Source organism: Anomaloglossus baeobatrachus, chromosome 8, assembly GCF_048569485.1.
Source record: "Anomaloglossus baeobatrachus isolate aAnoBae1 chromosome 8, aAnoBae1.hap1, whole genome shotgun sequence".
NCBI lineage: Eukaryota > Metazoa > Chordata > Amphibia > Anura > Aromobatidae > Anomaloglossus > Anomaloglossus baeobatrachus.
In genome coordinates, this window is record NC_134360.1 from 125,321,083 (window position 1) to 125,343,854 (window position 22,772).

Sequence of the window (22,772 nt, forward strand, 5' to 3'; positions counted from 1 at the left end):
GTTCAGGTGCGGCATTTTCGCATGGAGTCTCTGCGATCAATCAATGACCCAAGGAGATTCCCTAGCATCCATCGACATCAGAGATGCCTATCTGCATGTGCCAATCGCAGTTTCACACCAGCGTTGGCTACGTTTTGCAATCAGAGTGGTCCAATTCGTGGCTCTTCCCTTGGGGTTAGCCACGGCCCCTCGAGTATTCTCAAGGTCGGGGCAGCTGTAATTGCGGTCCTGCACCTCTAGGGGTTGGCAGTGATCCTTTTGTCCTGGACAGCCTTCTAGTCTGGGCTTCATCCAGTGCAAACTGTTAGCGGAGTGCCTCGCTCTCGCCACTCTAACCAATTCGGGTGGTTTGTCATTCTGTCCAAGCCCACTCTGACTTCGACCCAGAAGTTCATATTCCCAGGGACGCAATTCGAGACTCTGTCGGCACTTGTGAAGCTAACCTTAGTCAAACAGCAGTCCCTCCGCTGGCGGTCGACGTCGTTCCATCAGGCACCTAATACAGGTGCTGGATCAGATGGTGGTGTCAATGGAAGCGATTCCCTTGCCCAGTTCCATCTGCGTCCTCTGCGACTGGATATTTTCCGCTGTTGGAACAAGCGGACTTCCTCCTTCCACGGGGTGGTGGCTTCGCCACAGACCAGCAGCTCGTTTCAGTGGTGGCTTCGGCCCCTCTGACTCAGGGACGCTCCTTCCTGGCTCCGTCCCGGGTGATCCTCACCAAGATGCTAGTCTATCCGGCTGGGGAGCAGTATATCTCCACCATGGAGCGCAGGGCACTTGGACTCTGTCCGAATTAGCCCTCTGGATCAACGTGCTGGAAATCAGAGCTGTGTTTCTAGCTCTCTAAGCCTTTCGCCATCTGTTGGCGGCCAGGCACATTCGAGTCCAGTCAGACAACGCTACAGCGTTTGCCTACATCAACCTCCAGGGCGGGACACTCAGCCGCCTGGCAATGTTGGAGTTTCATCGCATTCTTCAGTGGACGGGGGACTCCTAGTCCACCATATCCGCAGCCCACATCCCAGACGTGGAAAACTGGGAGGCAGATTGTCTCAGCCGTCAAACCGTGGCTCCACGGTCCCCAGGTTTTTGCGACGGACGCACTGGTTCAAGTTTGGTCCCAGCTTCGTCTGTCTTACGTGTTTCACTCTCTAGTTCTTGCCCAGAGTCCTGCGCAAGATCAGAAAGGAGGGCCGTCGGGTCATTCTCATTACTCCAGACTGACCCAGGCAAGCTTGGTACCCTGACCTGCCATAGCATCTCCCGGACTGTCCAGACCTTCTCTCACGAGGTCCGTCTTTCCGCCAGAACCTGCGGCTCTCAGATTGACGGCGTGGCGTTTGAGTCATGGATCTTGACGACTTCTGGTATCCCTCCTGAAGTCATCTCCACTATGACTCGAGCTCGGAAGTATCCTTTGGCCTTTTGGCCTTGCCGACCCTCCTGTCCCTTCTACAATCCGGTCTGCAGCTAGGACTATCCCTTGGGCAGACGCATCAATTCCCTTGAGGGACAGTTCTCGGCTCTGTCAGTGTTGTGCCAGCGGCGTATCGCCCGACTGGTCCAGGTGCGCTCCTTCATGCAGGGCGCATCTCACATTAGCCCTTACCGGCGGCCCTTGGAGTCCTGGGACCTTAATTCGGTCCTCACGGCTTCCGGAAACCCCCCTTTGAGCCTCTTAGGGAGATTTCTTTGTTTAGTTTTTCACAGAAGGTGGTCTTTCTAGTGGCCATAACTTCCCTCAAGAGAGTCTCTGTTTTGGCTGCACTCTCTTCGGAGTCCTCCCTTCATCAAGACAAGGTGGTTCTCCGTCCGACTCCGGACTTTCTCCCTAAGGTGGTTGCTGCTTCCACCTTAACCGGGGCATTTTCCCTGCCTTCCTTTTGTCCGGCTCCTGTTCGTCGCTTTGAAAGGGCGTTGCATACTCTGGATCTGGTGCGGGCGCTCCGGATCTATGTGTCTCGCACCGCTGTTCTTAGGCGGTGCACCTCTCTTTTGTGCTGACCGCTGGTCAGCGTAAGGGCCTCTCGGCATTTAAGCCGACCCTGGCTCGTTGGTTTAGGTCGGCCATTTCCGATACCTACCAGTGTACTCAAGTGCCTCTCCCGCCGGGGATCAAGGCACACTTGACCAGAGCTGTCGGTCCCTCTTAGGCTTTCAGGCCCAGGCTACGGCTCAGTAGGTCTGTCAGACTGCCACTTGGACTAGTCTGCATACCTTTTCGAAGCACTACCAAGTGCATGCTCTTGCTTCGGCAGATGCGAGCTTGGGCAGACGCATCCTTCAGGCGGCTGTCGCCCATTTGTGAAGTTAGGTTTCTCCTACTTCTCAGTTTTTCTGTTTATTCCCACCCATGGACTGCTTTAGAACGTCCCATGGTCTGGGTCTCCCATAAGGAACGATGAAGAAAAAGAGAATTTTGTTACTTACCGTAAATTCTTTTTCTTATAGTTCCGACATGGGAGACCCAGCACCCTCCCTGTTGCCTGTTGGCAGGTTTCTTGTTCCGCGTGTTATCACCGGCTGTTGTTGTAGACAGAGGTTCCGGTTGTTCCGGGTTTTGCTCTGTCTCTACTTGTGGGTGGATGTCCTCCTTCAGCTTTTGCACTAAACTGGCTAGGACTGGCTACCAGGGGGTGTATATGCTAGGAGGGAGGAGCTACACGTTTGAGTGTAGTACTTTGTGTGTCCTCCGGAGGCAGAAGCTATACACCCCATGGTCTGGGTCTCCCATGTCGGAACTATAAGAAAAAGAATTTACGGTAAGTAACAAAATTCTCTTTTTTTATGAATTAATTAATTAAAGGTTAATTTTTAAAAAAAAATTCACATATGGTGACCCTGATGCTTTTTGCTGTTCTGATTTTGATAACTTTTTGAATTTAACCCAGTGGCTATTTATATACATGTGTGAACCTGACCTAACAGGTAAGAATAACACTTCATTCCCACAATGAGCTATTGGGTGTTCTTGATGTTCCAGATTTTCTGTAGCATTTCTGAACCTTTTAAGTATGTTAGGTTGTTTGCATATTTTTCATTGCTTTTTTATATGCTTTTTTGACACTGTGGTTTTTATCTCTTTTCGGTGTGTCTTGTTTTATAGAAAGTTGCTTTTTTTATATACTTCCTTGTATTTGCCTTTGAAGAAATTTCATTTGAAGGTTACAAGCATTTTAGGTGCATTTCCGCAGAGGGAACACCCTAAAAATGCATATGTGTTTTGTTTGTGTTTTTTTTTATGCTTTTTACTGTGTAGTAAAAGTGAAAGGATAACTTTATTCGTTGGGTCAGTACGATTACAATGATAGCAGATTTATATATATTTTTTTATTACACAATAAAAAAAAATTATAGAAAAAAGAATTGTCTTACATCAGTGTATTCTGACAGCTGTAGCTTTTTTATTTTTCTAGTGACGAAGCTGTATGATGACTATTGACTATGTATTTTTTACGGGACAAGATGACGTTTTCAGTTATACCATTTTTATTAACATTTAACTTTTTGATCTGGTTTTATTCCACTTTTATTTATTTCAGAGGAATGATGAAAAAGCATAGTTTTTTGCCACATTTTTTAATTTTTATGATGTTCACTATAGGGATTAAATAGTGTGACAGTTTTATAGATGATGTCATTATGGACACAGTGATACCAAATATGAGTAACTTTTTTCTTTTTATCACTCATCTCATGTATTGCAATAGATATGTATTGCAATATATTTGACATGTCAGATTACACAGACAGAGTGCCTGTTAGACCCTGACTATAGCTGGATCTAACAAGCCACCATTTCTGGCACACCGGGAGGCAATTTTTTACCTGCAGGTGGCATGACAATAATTAGCTCCCCGTCATTGTCACGGGTAGAGATGAGCGAACCGGCCGTGGTTCGGCTCGAGTTCGGATCGTCGAACAGGGGTCCCGTTCGAGTTCGGTTCGACGAACCGAACTCGAACCGCATAGGAAACAATGGCAGGCAATCACAAACACACAAAAACACCTAGAAAACACCCTCAAAGGTGTCCAAAAGGTGACAAACAACACAACACAACACAAACACATGGGAAAGTGACAAGAACATATACTCATGCGAAAACAAAAGAGCAGGACAAGGAAAAAAAGGAGACACAGATATAGGCATGGCACGCCCTTCTAAAATCATGTAAAACACCGCAAGGTGACTCCAATCGGAATCTCCCTTTTTTCCAAAAATTGGGCCACACACACACCCACCCCTTCAGTGGCAGCACTTGTGCCCCAGTTGTACACTTCACAGCTAGATTTGCATCAAGCACATTCAAAAATACGCCATCCTTTTCCGTCCTCAGGATTGCACCGGGGTAGGTAGCAAAGTCTTTGCTGAACCATGACTTGTTCATCTTGGCTCCTTTTAGAAAACACAGCAAGCAAGGGTTACTCCAAGCGGAGTCTTCCTTTTTTCCAAAAATTGGGCCACACAGACACTCACCCCTTTAGTGGCAGCACTTGTGCCCCAGTTGTACACTTCACAGCTAGATTTGCATCAAGCACATTCAAAAATACGCCATACTTAACCGTCCCCAGGAGAACACCGGGGTAGGTAGCCAAGTCTTTGCTGAACCATGACTTGTTCATCTTGGCTCCTTTTAAAAAACACAGCAAGCAAGGGTTACTCCAAGCGGAGTCTCCCTTTTTTCCAAAAATTGGGCCACACAGACACCCCATCAGTGGCAGCACTTGTGCCCTAGTTGCAAACAGGATGTTTTGATTTGCATCAAGCACATTCCAAATCCACAAGCATTTACTCTCCCCAGGATGACACAGGGGTAGTAAATTCCTTGTGGATCCATGACTTGTTCATTTTGATGAACGTTAGTCTGTCCACATTGTCACTGGACAGACGCGTGCGCTTATCTGTCAGCACACACCCAGCAGCACTGAAGACACGTTCAGAGACAACGCTGGCAGCTGGACACGACAAAATCTCCAAGGCGGAAGTTGAGAGCTCTGGCCATTTTTAAAGATTTGAAGCCCAAAATGAGCAAGGCTCCATTTGCAAAGTCATGGCATCGATGTTCATTTGGAGATACTCCTGTATCATCCTCTCCAGCCGTTGACTATGTGTCAGACTTGTTGTCTCTGGTGGCCTTGCAAAGGACGTTCTAAAAAAATTATGAAAAGATTCAATAAAATTGCTGTTACCAGCACCAGATACGGTGCTACTGGTACGGGTAGACTGTTGAAGATGACAAGACCGTCCCATGTTTGTCAAGTTACAACTGGGAGATTCACTCCCTGCACCTGCACGGTTGTTTGGTGGAAAAGCCGAGCTAAGATCGAGTGACAGCTTCTGCTGATACTCCTGCATACGTGCGTCCCTTTCTATGGCTGGAATTACGTCACAAAATTTGGACTTGTACCGGCGATCTAATAGTGTGGCAAGCCAGTAGTCATCATCACTTCTAATTTTGACAAAACGAGGGTCATGTTGGAGGTAGTGCAGCAAGAAGGCGTTCATGTGTCTTGCGCAGCCATGCGGACCAAGTCCACGCTGTGTTTGTGGCATAGAGGTGCTAACCATTCTTTCTTCCTCTGACATCTCCCCCCAACCTCTTTCAACTGAAATTTGACCAAGGTCTCCCTCATCCGCTGAGTCTTCCATGTCCATGGACAGTTCGTCCTCCATTTCTTCATGTTCTCCTGCACCTTTCTCAACATTTCGCCTGCTATTATGCGCCCTTGTTGATCCCTGTCCCCCATGGTCCCATGCCTGCCGCGTTGGTGATGATGAACGTCTGGACCTTGGTGATGTTGTTGTGTCTTGCGCATATGAATCCTCCTGTAGTTCCTCCCCTTCCTGTTATCCCACTCCCTGACTCCGAATAGTGTTTAGCGTGTGCTCCAGCATGTAAATGACTGGAATTGTCATGCTGATAATGGCATTGTCAGCGCTAAACATATTCGTCGCCATGTCAAAACTGTGCAGAAGGGTGCATAGGTCCTTGATCTGAGACCACTCCATCAGGGTGATCTGCCCCACCTCTGCATCTCGTTGGCCCAGGCTATACGTCATGACGTATTGCACCAGGGCTCGGCGGTGCTGCCACAGTCGCTGTAACATGTGGAGAGTCGAATTCCAGCGTGTCGGCACATCGCATTTCAGGCAATGAACCGGCAGGCCAAAAGACTTCTGGAGCGATGCAAGTCGCTCAGATGCGGCGGTTGAACGGCGAAAGTGAGCAGACAGTTTTCGTGCCCTGGTCAGAAGGCCATCTAGGCCGGGATAGTGTGTTAAAAATTGCTGGACAACAAGGTTCAACACGTGAGCCATACAAGGCACGTGTGTCACCTTGCCCAGGCGAAGGGCCGCACCCAGGTTTGCAGCATTGTCGCACACGGCCTTACCAGGCTGCAGGTTGAGTGGAGACAACCATTTATTAAACTCCGTCTCCAGAGCTGCCCACAACTCAGCCACTGTGTGACTCCTCTTTCCAAGACATGTCAAGCTAAAGACCGCCTGATGCCGTTGCGCTCTGCTGCCAGCATAGTAATGAGGGGTGCGTGATTCCTTCTGCGCAGTGAGAACGCTGGTGGCCTGACCAGGCAGGCTTGGGGCGGAGGTGGAGGACCCAGATGAGGTGGAGGAGGCAGAAGCAGTGGCGGAACTTGGACAGACAGAGGATTGACAGACAAGTCGTGGGGACGGCAAGACTTGTGCAGCAGACCCTTCACCATCTATCACCATAGTTACCCAGTGCCTAGTCAGCGACATGTAACGTCCCTGTCCATGCTTACTGGTCCAAGTATCGGTGGTGAAATGCACCCGTTGACACACAGAGTTTCTCAAGGAAGCGGTGATGTTGTGTGCGATATGCTGGTGTAGCGCGGGCACACCTTTCTTAGAGAAGTAGTGGCGACTGGGCATCTGGTACTGGGGCACAGCGACAGACATAAGGTCTCTAAAATCCTGTGTGTCCACCAGGCGGAAAGGCAGCATTTCGGTAGCCAAGAGCTTACAGAGGGATAAAGTCAACCTCTTAGCTTTGTCATGCGTCGCAGGAAATGGCCTTTTATTTGTCCACATCTGAGGGACAGAGATCTGGCTGCTGTGTGTAGACAGTGTTGAGTAGGGTGTCCCTGGAAAAATGCAGGTTTGTGAGGAAAGTGCAGGCGTAGACATGATGTTGCCTTCATCCAACGTTGGTGCTATCGATGTCTGAGAGAGCTGTACACACGCACTTGTTTCCTCTTCCAAACCAACTGACGACTTACCAAGCAAACTACCTGTTGCGGTTACAGTGGTGGAAGTTGTGCGTGGAAAACCAGGTGTGACAGCTGTCCCCACAGTCCTAGAAGATGAAGAGCGCGCGGATGCACTGGAAGGGGCAGGCGGTGGATGGTTCGCTCCGCTAGGCCGCATTGCAGCACGGTGAGCTTCCCACTGGGACATATGATATTTATTCATGTGACGATTCATGGAAGAAGTTGTCAAACTGCTGAGGTTTTGCCCTCTACTAACAGAATCACGACAAATTTTACAGATCACATAATTTGGCCGATCTTTTGCTATGTCAAAAAAGGACCAGGCTAGGCAAGGCTTAGAGGGCATGCAACCTGCTGAGCCCCCCCGACTAGTGCTCAGAGGCACAGTGGTGGCTGAGGATGCAGTTGTAGACGTGCTACCAGTGCTCCGACTCTGTCCAGGAAGGCGCAAGGTAACTTCGTCATCGGTTGCATCCTCCTCCACCGCCTCTGTTGACCTCCTCGAGTGCCTGACTGTGGGTTGACAGTAGGTGGGATCTAGAACTTCCTCATCAATTGTTGTGTTTGCACTCCCCTCACCCTCAGACCGAGCCTCTTCTTGCCCTGACCGAATATTTAAGTTGTCATCCCAATCTGGTATCTGCGTCTCATCGTCATCAGTATGTTCCTCATTGTCTATAACCACAGGTGTTACAGTTTGTGACAAAGGGTCAACATTATGCTCAGAAACTTGGTCCTCACGGCCTGAATCAGAGTCACAAAGGTTCTGGGCATCACTGCAGACCATTTCCTGGTCTGTACTCACTGTAGCTTGGGAGCAGACTTCTGATTCCCAGGCTATAGTGTGACTGAACAGCTCTGCAGACTCAGCCATCTCAGTTCCACCATACTATGCAGGGCGGATGGAGACTTCAGAGCTGGGAGAAAGCAAGTTTGATTGGGATGACAACTCAGAGGACTGGTGTTTTTTGGATGCGGTAGTTGAGGTGGCGGAGAGGGCACTTGTTGGACCACTTGAGATCCATTCAAGCATTTTCCTTTTTTGGCCATCATCTACCTTTGTTCCAGTTGTTCGTGTCTGTAAAAAAGGGAGCACATCGGATTGTCCACGGTAAGTAGTAGACATCTTACTTTTGCTGGAAGGTGGTCTATCTTCGGCAGATGTTAATGGAGCTTTGCCACCTTCCCACGGACAAACCCTTTTTTTCCTTTTCCAACACGCCTCTTCCCTTTTCCACCAGCATCTGTCATTTTGCCACTCATTTTGATTGCGACAAGATTGTGCACTTAAAATGTGGTAGTAAAAATTGAGAGGTAGTGTAGATTGCAGCGGTGGTCTAGCTTTATTAACAGCAGAATAAACAACAATAATTATCCCTGACAATGCAACTACGCCCCTTAAACTGTCAGCAGTGTTTGCTAGTATAATGGCTTAGTAACAATGATTTTGAGTGTGCAATGCAGGCAGACGTGCTGCAAATATCTTTGCACTAGTGGGACAATAATGAAGTCTAACAGCCACTTTTAGGATGCCACTAAGTTTCCTCAGTGTTTGCTAGTATAATGGCTTAATAACAATGAGTTTGAGTGTGCAAAGGGCAGGAGGGTACAGTGGCAGGGTTGTGGGTCTGGGTAGAGGAAAGGAAGCCTCCCTTTCTATCCCTCCTAATGGGGAAATGCAGCGAGGAAATCCCTGACCTTAGCTACACAGACGCTGTCATCTTGTGTAACTGTTAAAATCTGTTTTCACGGACCCGACTGTCACCTATGGCTCTGACCCTGCCGGTATTAGCCCTTACAAGGGCTGAAAGAAACTTCTATCCCTATTCTGTATAGCGCTGGGTATAGAGCGTACACAGCAGTATCGGAGATAGGAGCTACGCCAGCGGTGACTGACACCAAGACGCAGAAGGCAGATAATGGCATGCTGGAGGAAAATGTCCGTTTTTATAATGCAGGGACATGTGACATGGACATCCTATCACACATGCCGTTGCTTCTCTGGCTAAAAGTCCACTTAGCTGTGTGTGTGTCTGGAATTGGCTGACATGCTGGCCCTCCCCACTACACGCGCGCGCTTAGGGAAGGAAGACAAGGAAAAAAAAATAAAAATATGGCGATCGCCATTATCCAAACAGCAGTGATCTGAATGCGCTGTTCCCGCACACTATACACTGAAATTTCATAATAGTGTGAGTCACAGAGTGACTTACACTATTACAGCGGAAAGCCAGCTAGGAATTAGCTTGTCTTTTTGCTGCTAGAACCGGTCTCGAACGTATCTAGAACTATCGAGCTTTAGCAAGAAGCTCGAGTTCTAGTTCGATCTAGAACAGCCCCCAAAACCACTCGAGCCGCGAACTGGAGAACCGCGAACCGCGCTCAACTCTAGTCACGGGAGTGCTGATTGATGTGGCAGAGGGAACTCCCTCCCATAACCTTCTAAATGCCATGATCGCTATCGATTTCAGCATATGGAAAATTAATCAGCCAGGGACGGTTCACAAACCAGCCCTGGCTGGTATTGCAGGAGTTCTCAGCTGTGCCAAGCTCTTGCAGTGATCGTGCGGGGAAATGCTGATATTTCAGCACATAATGCGCGATCATGCTGTGATCGGTCAGTCAGCTTGACTGACCGATCACAGCAAACGTGTGGGTACGAATTAAGTGCATCCCCACACCTCTGGCAGAGCCAGTCAGCTGTTAGTGATTGCTGTCAGCATGGAGCTGTCACTGTCTTTTTTCACACAGTGAAGATGCTAAAGAAAGGACAAGCTCAATAGGGTCTTTTCTGCAAAGAAAGCAGTATTGCTGAATTCACAGCATGCTCACCTGTTGGGGGGTAATGTACCCACAACCTAGAAATATGCTCAGAGGTATGGCTGCTACAGCCCCTCAGATAGCAGAAATGGAAGTCAGGAAAAATGGTTAAATATCTGCGCTGCCGATAGACAAGGTGCACAGGATGTGAAGAGGACAAGCCAGGTAAGTATAATCCAAGTGGTTCATTGTGTCTATAAAATTACAGAAAAAAGGTAGGTTGGAGAAACCAAACAGACAAAAAAAATCACAGAGAAAATTTACTCCTAAAGTACATAGTTTATTTAATACAAAAGTTAAAAATACACACAAAAACCTCAAATGGTATCATATATAGAGAACCCACTATCCCAGGTGGATAAAGGGGTATAGAAAACAACCAGCTGGTTAGAAGTGAACCAGTAGGTGATATGACTAAAGTTAATTATATCACAATGCCGGTTAATTTAATATACCATCCATCCTGCATATAAAGCCACAATCAGATCATAATTGTTTCCTAGTATCAAGTAGGCCAGAACCAAAACCAACGTAAACTAGCCTTCAACACAATCGGAACAGCTGATACTCTGGTAATCACAAATGCACTCTATTGTCCCGACCTGTCAGTCAAATTAGTCAAAGATATGTAGGTGTCCGTCAGTCAGAACTCTAATGTTCTAATGTTTCTTTTATTAGATGGTGGTAGTGGATATGGAAACTATACCAATAGGGTATGTGTGCACGTTGTTTTCTGCTGTGACAAATATTCTGCAGCGTTTTGTCACTGCATGTGCGTTTCAAAACGGAGCCAAAACGCTGCGTTTTGGATGTATTTTGAATGCAGAATGGATGCAGAATTCATGCGTTCTGGATGCTTGCTCTACCATAGACAGACAAAAAGAATCCAAAACACACAAAATAAGTGACATGTTGCTTTTTAGAACGCATCGATTTTGTCAAAAATTTGGCATGCAAAATGCTGCGTATTAAAACGCAACGTGCGCATGTGTGGTGCCCCTGAATATATCAGGGTGCCACAGGGTACTGCAATCCTCAATCCTTTATCCACCTGGGATAGTGGGTTCTCTATATATGATACTATTTGAGGTTTTTGTGTGTATTTTTATCTTTTGTATTAAATAAACTATGTATTTTAGGAGTAAAATTTCTCTGATTTTTTTTTTTAGTTTATTGTGTCTACACGTTTCGAAGTATAAAACTTCTTCTTGAGTTTTAGTAGTTTTTTCTGCAGAAATGTTATACTTCAAAATGCGTACACCAGTAAGCTACTTGGATTATTCTTACCTGGCTTGTCCTCTTCACATCCTGTGCATCTTGTCCATCGGCAGCGTGGATATCCCTTTTAACCCTTTTTTCCTGAAATCCATCTCCGTTTTCACAGTGACAGTTTAAATCCATTACAGACATAACAAGTCACGATGAGGGAACCGATTCCTACTCATTACATGCTATGTCCATGTGGCGCCCTGGACAAGCCAGGGGCCACAGAGAACAACACCACCACACCCCACACTCCCGGTCAGGCACATCAGAGTCAGACACAAACCCTTGTTGCCTTCCTCCAGGGGCTGATGTCCACACCAGGGGGGTGGGCCAGGCGGTTGGCCCAGCCCACCGAGGAGTTCACAGTCCTGGAGGCGGGAAAAGTACAGAGATTAGTTTTTGGAGGTGAAAGTGGAAGGAAGGAAGGAAAGTGGTAGTGGAGCAACTAACTGACAGCGTCCGGGTGTGTGGCCCGGGCGGTACAGCAAGGTTGGCAGACGGTGGTGACCGTCTGCAGGAGTGGCCTATCGGAGTCTACCGTAAGGACCGTGGACGGGCGGTGGCCCGGCGGTACCGGACCGTTACACAAAGAGAAGTCAGCACCATCTGGTAGGGGCTTACGGACCCCGGCAAGGCTAGGAGTCGCCGTGAATTTGCCAAATCCGTCAGCGAAGGGAACCTCCTTGGTTTCCCAGCAGCCAAGTCCCGACAGAAGGCAACAGTCCAACCGTGAGAGGGAAACACAGCCACCGCCACCGCCACACCACCAAAAAAGACGTCTCAGAGGAGATCTCATTTATATGTATAAATACATGTGTGGTCAATATAAAGGACTGGCACATGACTTATTTCTTCCAAAGACAGTACTAAGGACCAGGGGGCACTCACTGCGAGTGGAAGAAAAGCGATTCCGACAGCTAAATAGGAAAGGGTTCTTTACAGTTAGAGCAGTCAGACTGTGAAATGCCCTACCACAAGAGGTAGTAATGGCAGATACTATAACAGCTTTTAAAAAAGGGCTGGATGATTTACTCAGTACACAAAACATTGTTGGTTATAAATGACTTAGTGACTAAATGTAGAACTGGTGGAGGAAGGTTGAACTAGATGGACCTAGGTCTTTTTTCAACCTAAGTAACTATGTAACCGTTCCCAGGGCCAGAGCCTGCGGGCAAAAGGGGCTCCTCCGGCCCACATCCAAGTCGGGGAGCGGGTTACCGGTGGGAACCCATTGGAACCGTTTACCGTACATAGGTGCAGGGAAAGGCAGTCACCATCAACCTGCCGGGAGAAACAACACCGCAGCCGTCTGTGGGACCCGTCCATCCAGCCGTGTGTTTTACTGAGAACTGTGTCCTCATCATTGGCTGAGTGAGTATCACCGTGCCATGCGGCACAGCGCTGACCCCGCGACCCTGCACCTCACCAGGCCCCATAACCCGCCTGCCATCCATCCCTACCCCATCACTGGGCCCCGGGACAACCAACCCCCTACCCACGGAGGGGAGAACTAACAACAAAGCCGCTCCCTGTCACCGCTCCCGGGATCCCCGTCCAGAGCAGCGGTGGTGTCACCAATATCACCACAATCGTGGGTGGCGTCACGGACAATAACCAAATCCCTACAATCAAACCCCCTTTTCACTCACGGGCGAGGAGCGCCGCTCGAGTCCCCGGGATCCGGCCCACCGCTCGAGCCACCACCGAGCAGCCGCAGCAGCATCGGCCGGACCCGAGCAGTGGGAGAGCGCAGCGTTCCCTCCTCCGCCCGCGACAACTTGGCGTCACGAACAGGATCCTACCGTTCTACCAGCTGGTGGAAGTCCGCCTTGTGTGACTGCCGGAGGTGTCCGGCCGAAAAATTTATGAAGCCGCCATCTTGGGCGCAAAGAATTACCGCTCGAGCGTCTCCTCGAGTAGTGGAGGCGCGAAGGCCAAAACCCCGCCCCTGTAGAGGAGGAGCCGGAAAGAGACTAAGGGGGACTGATGGCGTCTGGCCGCATGTAGCCCGCTGCTATAAAAGCAGGGACGCCAGTACCCTGCGGCCATCTTGTTCCTGGGAGAGGCCGCCAGCGAGATGTATATGCCGTCCCATAGCACCGTAGCCCCCGCGCCTGGAACCGCGGCGTGGGTGGAGATCCGGACCGCGCAGCTCCAACAACGGCTGCAGGTCAAGATGCAGCTCCTCTTGGAGGAGTGGGAGGCCGACATGGCGGAGGTTATAGAGACCGTACGGAGACGCGATGAGGAGGGAGCTTCGGAAGGGAAGGTGAGTGACCCACGCCCCGGTACCCTAGTGGGTCGGTCATCGTGGCTGCGGGACCCGGTCTGAACCCGCTCGCCCTGCTACCTCCCTCGCTACCCGTATCGGCTGCCGTGACCCCGCCACTAGGCCCGCTACCCCCGGAACCGGTAGCGGTACCCTGCATGTTCGCACAGGCGGGTCGACCTGTAGCCGGAGCCCGTGACCGACCGGAAGTGCTGCCCTGGAAAGTACGGAAGCCCAAGCCAGAGGCATTTACAGAGACTTCCCCCGAGCCAGAGCCGACAGGCCGCTCCGTGCAGAAGGCCCAGTGGAGGAAAGCTCCTGTGCCCATTCCCCACACCTCGGCTGAGCTTGCGCCGGGTTGCCGCTGCAAAGCAGCACCCCAGGCCAAGTCACTGCGCGACCTTCCACTCAGATTGCCAGTGGTGGGCAGTGTCCAGAAGGTCTCGCGGGGCCGGACCCGTGCGCTGGAGCTCGCAGCAGCTCCATATTGGGACAGGGAGCCGACGCCGCTGGGCCCGGAGATCGCGGAAAGGGAAAGGAAGAAGGCGGAATTGGTGGCCCGTACGATACGGGAAAAGGAGAGTCTGAGGCATGCAACCTTCCGTGTCCGGGGCCCCCTGTATAAAGGGCAGGTGAGGCGGTTTGATGTCCGCCGGGGCTATGGCTTTATATATGAACTGGGCCTGGAGGCCGAAGTCTTTATAGCCCGGCGGGATGTTAATGCCCACCTGCCGGAGGAGCATCCAGGCCGCAATCTGATGCCCGGAGACCTGGTGCAGTATACCCGGCACTGTGGGGAGAGGGGGTGGTTCGCATTGGATGCGCAGCTGAGGGGCAGTCAGAAGGCCCGAGTGCGCACCGTGCCCCCTCCCCCAACCGACGCAGAGGAATCGGAGTGATGGCAGCGGGGTCCCGTTGCAGTTGTCCCCCGTTGGGACCACCAAAGTACCGTTTAAATGAATGAAAAGAATAATCCACCGAGAAGAGTCACCTGATTTGCAGCTTGAGTGCACCGGTCGTTGCCGGCAACTGGTCCCCGTTGGGACCCCCTTTTCAAATTATGCGTAGAAACTACTACGAACAGGCCCGAGAACTAGCAGGGCAACCACAAACTTGTGGCATGTAAATAAAAATGTTGTTGTGGCTTTCACCATTGCCGCCTCCGGAGAGGCAGATTGGAGGAAGGGCCCGCAGTGGAGCAGGCTGGGGCCCAGCCACCACCAGAACCGGTGGCGATCCTCTGGGGGGTTTCAGGGGTTCCCCTTGGACGTGGGTCCCCTGAAAAGGACAGAACCTGCTCGGGCAACTTGTGCTGGACTGGGGTCAAGGGGTGCTGCCTGTTTGCTTAGGGGCAGCATCAGGGCCAGGTTGCTTGGGTGGGAGAGAGCGGAAGCCATAACCGTTAAGTAACGTTAAAGTAAGAGTACCTCCCGATGTGGGAAGATGTTATTTTACTTGTAATCCCTGTTTTACCGTTATCTTTTTCAGTTGTGAAAATAAAACCGGTGATGGACGGGCAGCCCACGGACGGTCTGCATTTTACTAAGGGGGAATGTGGCGCCCTGGACAAGCCAGGGGCCACAGAGAACAACACCACCACACCCCACACTCCCGGTCAGGCACATCAGAGTCAGACACAAACCCTTGTTGCCTTCCTCCAGGGGCTGATGTCCACACCAGGGGGGTGGGCCAGGCGGTTGGCCCCGCCCACCGAGGAGTTCACAGTCCTGGAGGCGGGAAAAGTACAGAGATTAGTTTTTGGAGGTGAAAGTGGAAGGAAGGAAGGAAAGTGGTAGTGGAGCAACTAACTGACAGCGTCCGGGTGTGTGGCCCGGGCGGTACAGCAAGGTTGGCAGACGGTGGTGACCGTCTGCAGGAGTGGCCTATCGGAGTCTACCGTAAGGACCGTGGACGGGCGGTGGCCCGGCGGTACCGGACCGGTACACAAAGAGAAGTCAGCACCATCTGGCAGGGGCTTACGGACCTCGGCAAGGCTAGGAGTCGCCGTGAATTTGCCAAATCCGTCAGCGAAGAGAACCTCCTGGGTTTCCCAGCAGCCAAGTCCCGACAGAAGGCAACAGTCCAACCGTGAGAGGGAAACACAGCCACCGCCAAGGCTACCGTTCCCAGGGCCAGAGCCTGCGGGCAAAAGGGGCTCCTCCGGCCCACATCCAAGCCGGGGAGCGGGTTACCGGTGGGAACCCATTGGAACCGTTTACCGTACATAGGTGCAGGGAAAGGCAGTCACCATCAACCTGCCGGGAGAAACAACACCGCAGCCGTCTGTGGGACCCGTCCATCCAGCCGTGTGTTTTACCGAGAACTGTGTCCTCATCATTGGCTGAGTGAGTACCACCGTGCCTTGCGGCACAGCACTGCCCCCGCAACCCTGCACCTCACCAGGCCTCGTAACCCGCCTGCCATCCATCCCTACCCCATCACCGGGCCCCGGGACAACCAATCCCCTACCCACGGAGGGGAGAACTAACAACAAAGCTGCTCCCTGTCACCGCTCCGGGGATCCCCGTCCAGAGCAGCAGTGGTGTCACCAATATCACCACAACCGTGGGTGGCGTCACGGACAATAACCAAATCCCCACAATCAAACCCCCTTTTCACTCACGGGCAAGGAGCGCCGCCCGAGTCCCCGGGATCAGGCCCACCGCTCGAGCCACCACCGAGCAACGGCAGCCGCAGCAGCAGCAGCGGCCGGACCCGAGCAGTGGGAGAGCGCAGCGTCCCCTCCTCCGCCCGCGACAACTATCATTTGGCATTAAGGGGTTAAAGGGGTTAAAGCACAACAATAAAAGAAAACTTAAAAAAAGATCACTGAATTTACATAATAGGTGCAGATATGTTGCAGAAAATTATCAATACTCATAATAGGAATGTAGCCTCCTCTAGTAAAGACCCAATGAAAATCAACCTGTTAAAAAAAAAAAAACAACCTAAGGATTTGGGCAATATTTTTAAGGCCATCCGTTTTCACATGTACCGGAAACACGGGCACACGACCCATTGAAATCAATGAGGCCTTACATAGCATATGCCTGGAAAACCCATTGTGTGCACATACCCCCCAGCCTCTGATTCCACATACTTGTTCTATTTGTGTTTTTAACACACAGAACATATAAACATTGAGGCTGTTCAAGTCTGATTTTTACAAATCATGTGTTCACAAAAAAAAAAATCACAGACATGTCAGTTTTTGCTTCAAGTCATGCATCAAAATCACCCATAGAAGTGACTGGCTACAAGAAAATCATGGCTGCACACAGAAGCCAAGTGCAATTAGTATGATGTCTATTCTTACCAAGACATTTTTTTCATGTTTTTTGCTTATGAGAAATTCATTGATGAAACACTGATGGTATTCTATGAAACCCTAATCTAATCTAGCACAATTTTGGTAGTTGGCTTCCTTTTCTTAACATGACTGTCCGAATGAAGCCTTAAGCCGGCTTTACATACTACAATATATCTTACGATGTGTTGGCGGGGTCACGTCGTAAGTGACGCACATCCGGCATCGTAAGGTACATTGTAGTGTGTGACAAGTACGTGCGATTGAACGAAAATCCGTTCATCGCATACACGTCGTTCATTCCTCATGAATTGAGCGTGCGGTTGTGCAATGTTCCCGAGGCAGCACACATCGCAGTGTGTGACACCCCGGGAACATTGAACAGATCTTACCTGCGTCCCGCGGCTCCAGCCGCCAATGCGGAAGGAAAGAGGTGGGCGGGATGTTTACGTCCCGCTCAGCTCCGCCCCTCCGCTTCTATTGGCCAGCCGCCGCGTGACGTCGATGTGACGCCGAACGTCCCTCCCACTCCAGGAAGTGGACGTTCGCCGCCCACATGGAGGTCGTATGGACGGGTAAGTACGTGTGACGGGGGTTAATCGTTTGTGCGGCACATTCAACAAATTGAACGTGCCACACATACGATGGGGGAGTTGCAAATCGCATACAATATCGTATGTGAAATTGCAACGTGTAAAGCAGGCTTTAGAAGCGGACTCCCATGGTCTGCTAACATTTATACAGTGACCTTGTAAAACTGTAAAGGGGAAAAAAGCGCAATAGGGTCTTACCCGGTATGAGGGTGGACAAACAAGACAAAGAAGCACTCACCTGGTGAGGTTGTGCCAGTCACAACCCCTTATGATAGCCTGTGAGTGCCTGGTGGTTTAGCTGCAGCCCCGGGAGAGGAATTTTGTATCACACAGGTAGAAGAAAAGACCGGGTTTATGCCGCGCTGAAAACCACTGATGCGTGTAAATTAAAAGATTTCCTTTTTATTGGATAGTTCCTACGCGTTTCAGAGACATCCGTCTCCTTCCTCAGGAAAAGAAATCATATTACAGCAAGGCCGCTTGGGCTTGGACATGAAAACACTTGTTCCTCGTGTTATTTAATAAAGTCAGGGGGGGAAGAAATGTGAGGGATGTGTTCAAGATGGTGTGCGAACCTCTAAATCTCTGTATCCCCATGTAGAGTAGAGGACTAAACACTAATAAATTCACCTATACTTCATAGGTTCGCACACCATCTTGAACACATCCCTCACATTTCTTCCCCCCCTGACTTTATTAAATAACACGAGGAACAAGTGTTTTCATGTCTTTATTCATTCATTTATTTATTTATTTTTTATTTCTTCAGTACTCCCTTTGTTGGAATTATCCATGTTTCTTGGGATCATGCTCTATCAGACACTTTTTTCTGTTATTCACGATCGTTCCATCTCCCCCTTTTTTTTTTTTTTTTTTTTATTTTTTTACCATGTGGCTCTGAGTCATCAGCTCTGAGTCATACAGGCAGTCCTTAATGCATACATGGCTGTTTGCTCCTTATATATAGGTCCAAGCGGCCTTGCTGTAATATGATTTCTTTTCCTGAGGAAGGAGACGGATGTCTCTGAAACGCGTAGGAACTATCCAATAAAAAGGAAATCTTTTAATTTACACGCATCAGTGGTTTTCAGCGCGGCATAAACCCGGTCTTTTCTTCTACCTGTGTGATACAACATTTATACAGTGTGTGCCACAATGCTGTCAGTCTACTTAATACAACAAATTTAGCATCTTTCTTTAAGCACTAACTTAAATAATCTTATATCATGCAGGTTATTTCTAAGAATATCACAAAAGAGCAAGAGAAAATCAAGGACAGTGTGGATGAAATTCTGACTGAGATGACTAAGAAAGAGAAGGAGAATGCGACTGCTGACGAAAACCTCCAAAATATTGGTAAAATTCTACAGAGAGATGCAGCTGCAGTCTACAGCTATACACATGTATGTGCACTAAATGTATTTATTATAGTATGGTAACAATATGAAGAAAACAAAGTAGATTACAGATGTAGCAAAGGTTACTGGGACCTCACAAAACATCATCTTGAATAATGACCTGTCACAGAATATCGCACTTCAGAGGAATAAGATAAGGTAACATAGCACAACCATTGAGCCATGTAAAGTTAGTTTTCATAACACCACTTTTTTGGTCAGTGATATACCAGTGCTGTGTTATCTAAGTCAAGCTAACCTTTGCTAGATCTATAGGTTACTGCCAAGTGTTAATAATTACAAAGAAAAGGTGCCTAGATTTGAGACCACACTGTCATGATTGCCATGTATTGTCCGTGCAAGCGAGCGGTTACATGAACATGTATATGCGTTTTTCACACAAGCAGTCAAAAGCTGACATCTCTGAATTCACTTCAAGGGCGTGAAGCCGGATGAAACTTAGGGGTACTTTGCACACTGCGACATCGCTAGCCAATGATAGCGATGCCGAGCGCGATAGTACCCGCCCCCGTCGCACATGCGATATCTTGTGATAGTTGCCGTAGCGAATATTATCGCTATGGCAGCTTCACACGGGACTTACCTGCCCTGCAACGTCGCTCTGGCCGGCGACCCGCCTCCTTCCTAAGGGGGCGGGTCTTGCAGCGTCACAGCGATGTCGCACGGCAGGCGGCCAATAGAAGCAGAGGGGCGGAGATGAGCGGGACGTAAACATCCCACCCACCTTCTCCCTTCTGCATTGCCGGTGGACAGCGGGCGCAGGTAAGGAGATGTTTGTCGCTCCTGCGGCTTCACAAACAGCAATGTGTGGAGCTGCAAGAATGACAAACATCGTACCTGCGGACGCACCGACATTATGAAAATGACCGACGTGACACAGATCACGGATTTTTTATTTCAAATCTGTTTTATTGATGAAACTGTTGTCAACATACAAACATATCATTTGTGCAATTACAATACATAAACATCATTTTCTCAATGCCGGGATAACATCCAGAAATTGTTACATTACTAAATTTCTTGGAATTCTTCAAATTATCTTTGTGATATTACCATACAACCACTTATAAATTATAGGTCAGAATTCCCACTTCTTTTGACTTCCCGTATCCTAATATACTCATTCTCCTTGTGTGTCTATTGTCTTATGAATTATTGATAAATCTTTTCATATAAAAAATGAAACTAGAAAAATGCAGATTAATGTTCAGAAATGAAAGAAAGAAGAGGAAAGATACAAGCATAAAGAAGAGGAAATTAGAGAGAAGGGGGGAGAGGGGGGAAAGCAAGAAAAGCAAAGAAAAAAGGGGGGGGGAGGAATGAGACTCCCCACCGTTTCTCAGTTCAAAAAGCTCGCCAAACTCTCCACAAACTCTGGGGACTCCATGAACATAATCCATGGTCTCCAAACTGTAGTAAATTTTTCTGTGTTCCCATTTAGTTCTGCTGTCAGCTCCTCCATTCTCTGGAGGTTTGTCATTTCCTCCAACCAATCCAGCACCGTAGGGCATCTAGTCTGTTTCCAAAATCGTGGGATAATCATACGGGCAGCCGCCAGGCAAAATCGCAACATGTCCCTTTTTTGTGTTTTAATAGCTCCTGGGAGCATAGAAAGAAGAGCAACCTGGGGGGATTTTTCTACTTCACCTCCGCTCATCTTTTTGTACAGGAAGAACACTGAGTCCCAAAAGGGTTGCAGCTTAGTACAGCTCCACCATATGTGTAGCATTGTACCTGTGTCTGTGCCACACCTCCAGCACACATCAGACACAGAGGGAAATATACCATGTAATTTAGTCGGGTAATGGTACCACCTTGTGAGAATTTTATAACTTTTCTCTTGAGCGGCGCACGCCAAGGAAAGCTTGTGGGTCCACAGGTACGCTCTGCTCCAATCGTCCTCTGGAATATCCTCTCCAAGTTCCTCTCCCCACCTACAGATAAATTGAGGTTTATCCACCCTATTTCTCTGGTTCAGCATTTTATAAATGAGTGAGATGCCATGTCCAGGTGATGAGCCCTGTAAAAATATTTTCTCAAAAGGAGTAGGGGGTGTCCTCATCCTTCTCTCCCTGTCCTGGTACGAGAGGAAAGATTTCAACTGCATATATTCCATCCAGGAAATCTCTTTCCCTGTGGCCTGCATGGAAATATAAGTTGGTAGGGTGTGTCCCTGGAGCACGTGACAAAAACGAGTATCATCCGCCCGAGTAAATCCCCCGAATCTATGGGAGTGGAGTCCTGGGGGGAACTTCTTATTACCGAATACGGGGGTAAGTGGGCCCTGCTCCTGAGAGAGAGATCCCTTTTTTATCTCTCCATCCCACATCCCCATCGCTGTCCGCGTGAACTCCATTCCTTTCGCTATCTGGATCCTACTTTCTTTCTCTAACCATGGAAGTAAATGTAAGGGAGTTCCCAGCACATCCTGTTCAATCACCACCCATTGTTTCGAATTACCATGAAAATGCCAGTCCAGTAATCTCGTTAGGATAGCTGCCTTGTAATATAATTGAAAATTTGGGAGCCCCGCCCCCCCGTCACTTTTGTGTCTGGTCAGAGTTTTAATTCCTGTTCGGGGTCTCCTGTTCCCCCAGACAAACCCAGACAAGGCTGTCCGGATCTTGGAGAAGTAACTTAGCGGTAGCTGTATGGGTATTGTCTGAAACAGGAACAGGAACCTCGGTAACACATCCATTTTTATCGCGTTTATACGCCCAAACCACGTCAATCTCTTTTTGTCATATTTCTTTAAGTCACTGATTGTCCTTTCTAATAAGGGGAAAAAATTGTGATGTACAATTTTTGCTGGATCCCTAGGTACCATAACTCCCAGATATTTTAAAACTGACGGTTGCCACTTAAAAGGGAAGTTTTGTGATACTCTCGCAAGGTCTTCTGCCGATAAAGTCACGTTCATGGCCTCTGATTTGGAAAAATTTACTTTGAAGTTGCTTAAGTTGCCAAACTCTTCGAACTCCTTGAGCAAGGACGGGAAGGATATGTGTGGTTGGGAAATGAACATGAGAAGGTCATCCGCGAATAGAGCCAGCTTACGGTTCTCCCCACCCGCCTCTATCCCGTGGATGCTTGTGTTGTTTCTCAGGGCGACCGCAAGGTGCTCCATGACTATGACGTATAAGAGGGGCGACAGTGGACATCCCTGTCTCGTTCCATTGTGGACCAGAAAGGATGATGATAGAAACCCATTTGTCCTCACTTTTGCTGAGGGTCTCGTATACAGGGACGCAATTCTGCCCAAAAATTTCTGACCCAAACCCACCTGTCTCAAGGCTGCCATCATAAAGCTCCAACTGACCCGGTCGAAGGCCTTCTCCGCGTCCACTGAAAGTAAACACATGGGGAGAGACTGAGCCCTCGACCGAGCCATCAGGAGGAACAATTTGTTGGTGTTGTCCCGTGCCTCCCGGCCTTTTACAAATCCCACCTGGTCCGTATGTATTATCCCAGGCAGGGACAGGGCAAGTCTGTTGGCAAGTGCTTTAGAGAAAAATTTCAAATCTAAATTAATCAGTGAGATGGGTCTGTAATTTGTAACCAGCAAGTGGTCCTTTCCCGGTTTGGGGATAACACATATGTGTGCTTCAAGAGACTGCGCTACCCACTGGGAGTTTTCAGATATGGAGTTAAATACTTTGGTCATGAACTGGGATAACTGAGTCTGAAAAATTTTATAGAACTTGGGGGTAAACCCGTCCGGACCTGGGCTTTTGCCTGAGGGAGAATCCCTGATAATAGATGCCACTTCTGTCTCTGTAAAGTCTGCTTCTAGGTTTTCAACCTCAGTATTGGGTATAGTCGGCAGGGCTGTTTTAAGTATG

The 22,772-nt window shown here is 48.9% G+C and overlaps 1 protein-coding gene across 2 annotated transcripts in view; it reads left to right on the forward strand.

The window, feature by feature from the left end:
• Positions 1-22,772, forward strand: part of OLFML2B (olfactomedin like 2B) — a 659,606-nt gene that overhangs the window by 421,980 nt on the left and 214,854 nt on the right. For both annotated transcript variants that reach the window (XM_075321982.1, XM_075321983.1), the window contains one exon: positions 18,742-18,912. In XM_075321982.1, coding sequence (XP_075178097.1) covers positions 18,742-18,912 — 171 coding nt within the window. The remainder of the gene's footprint in view (positions 1-18,741; positions 18,913-22,772) is intronic.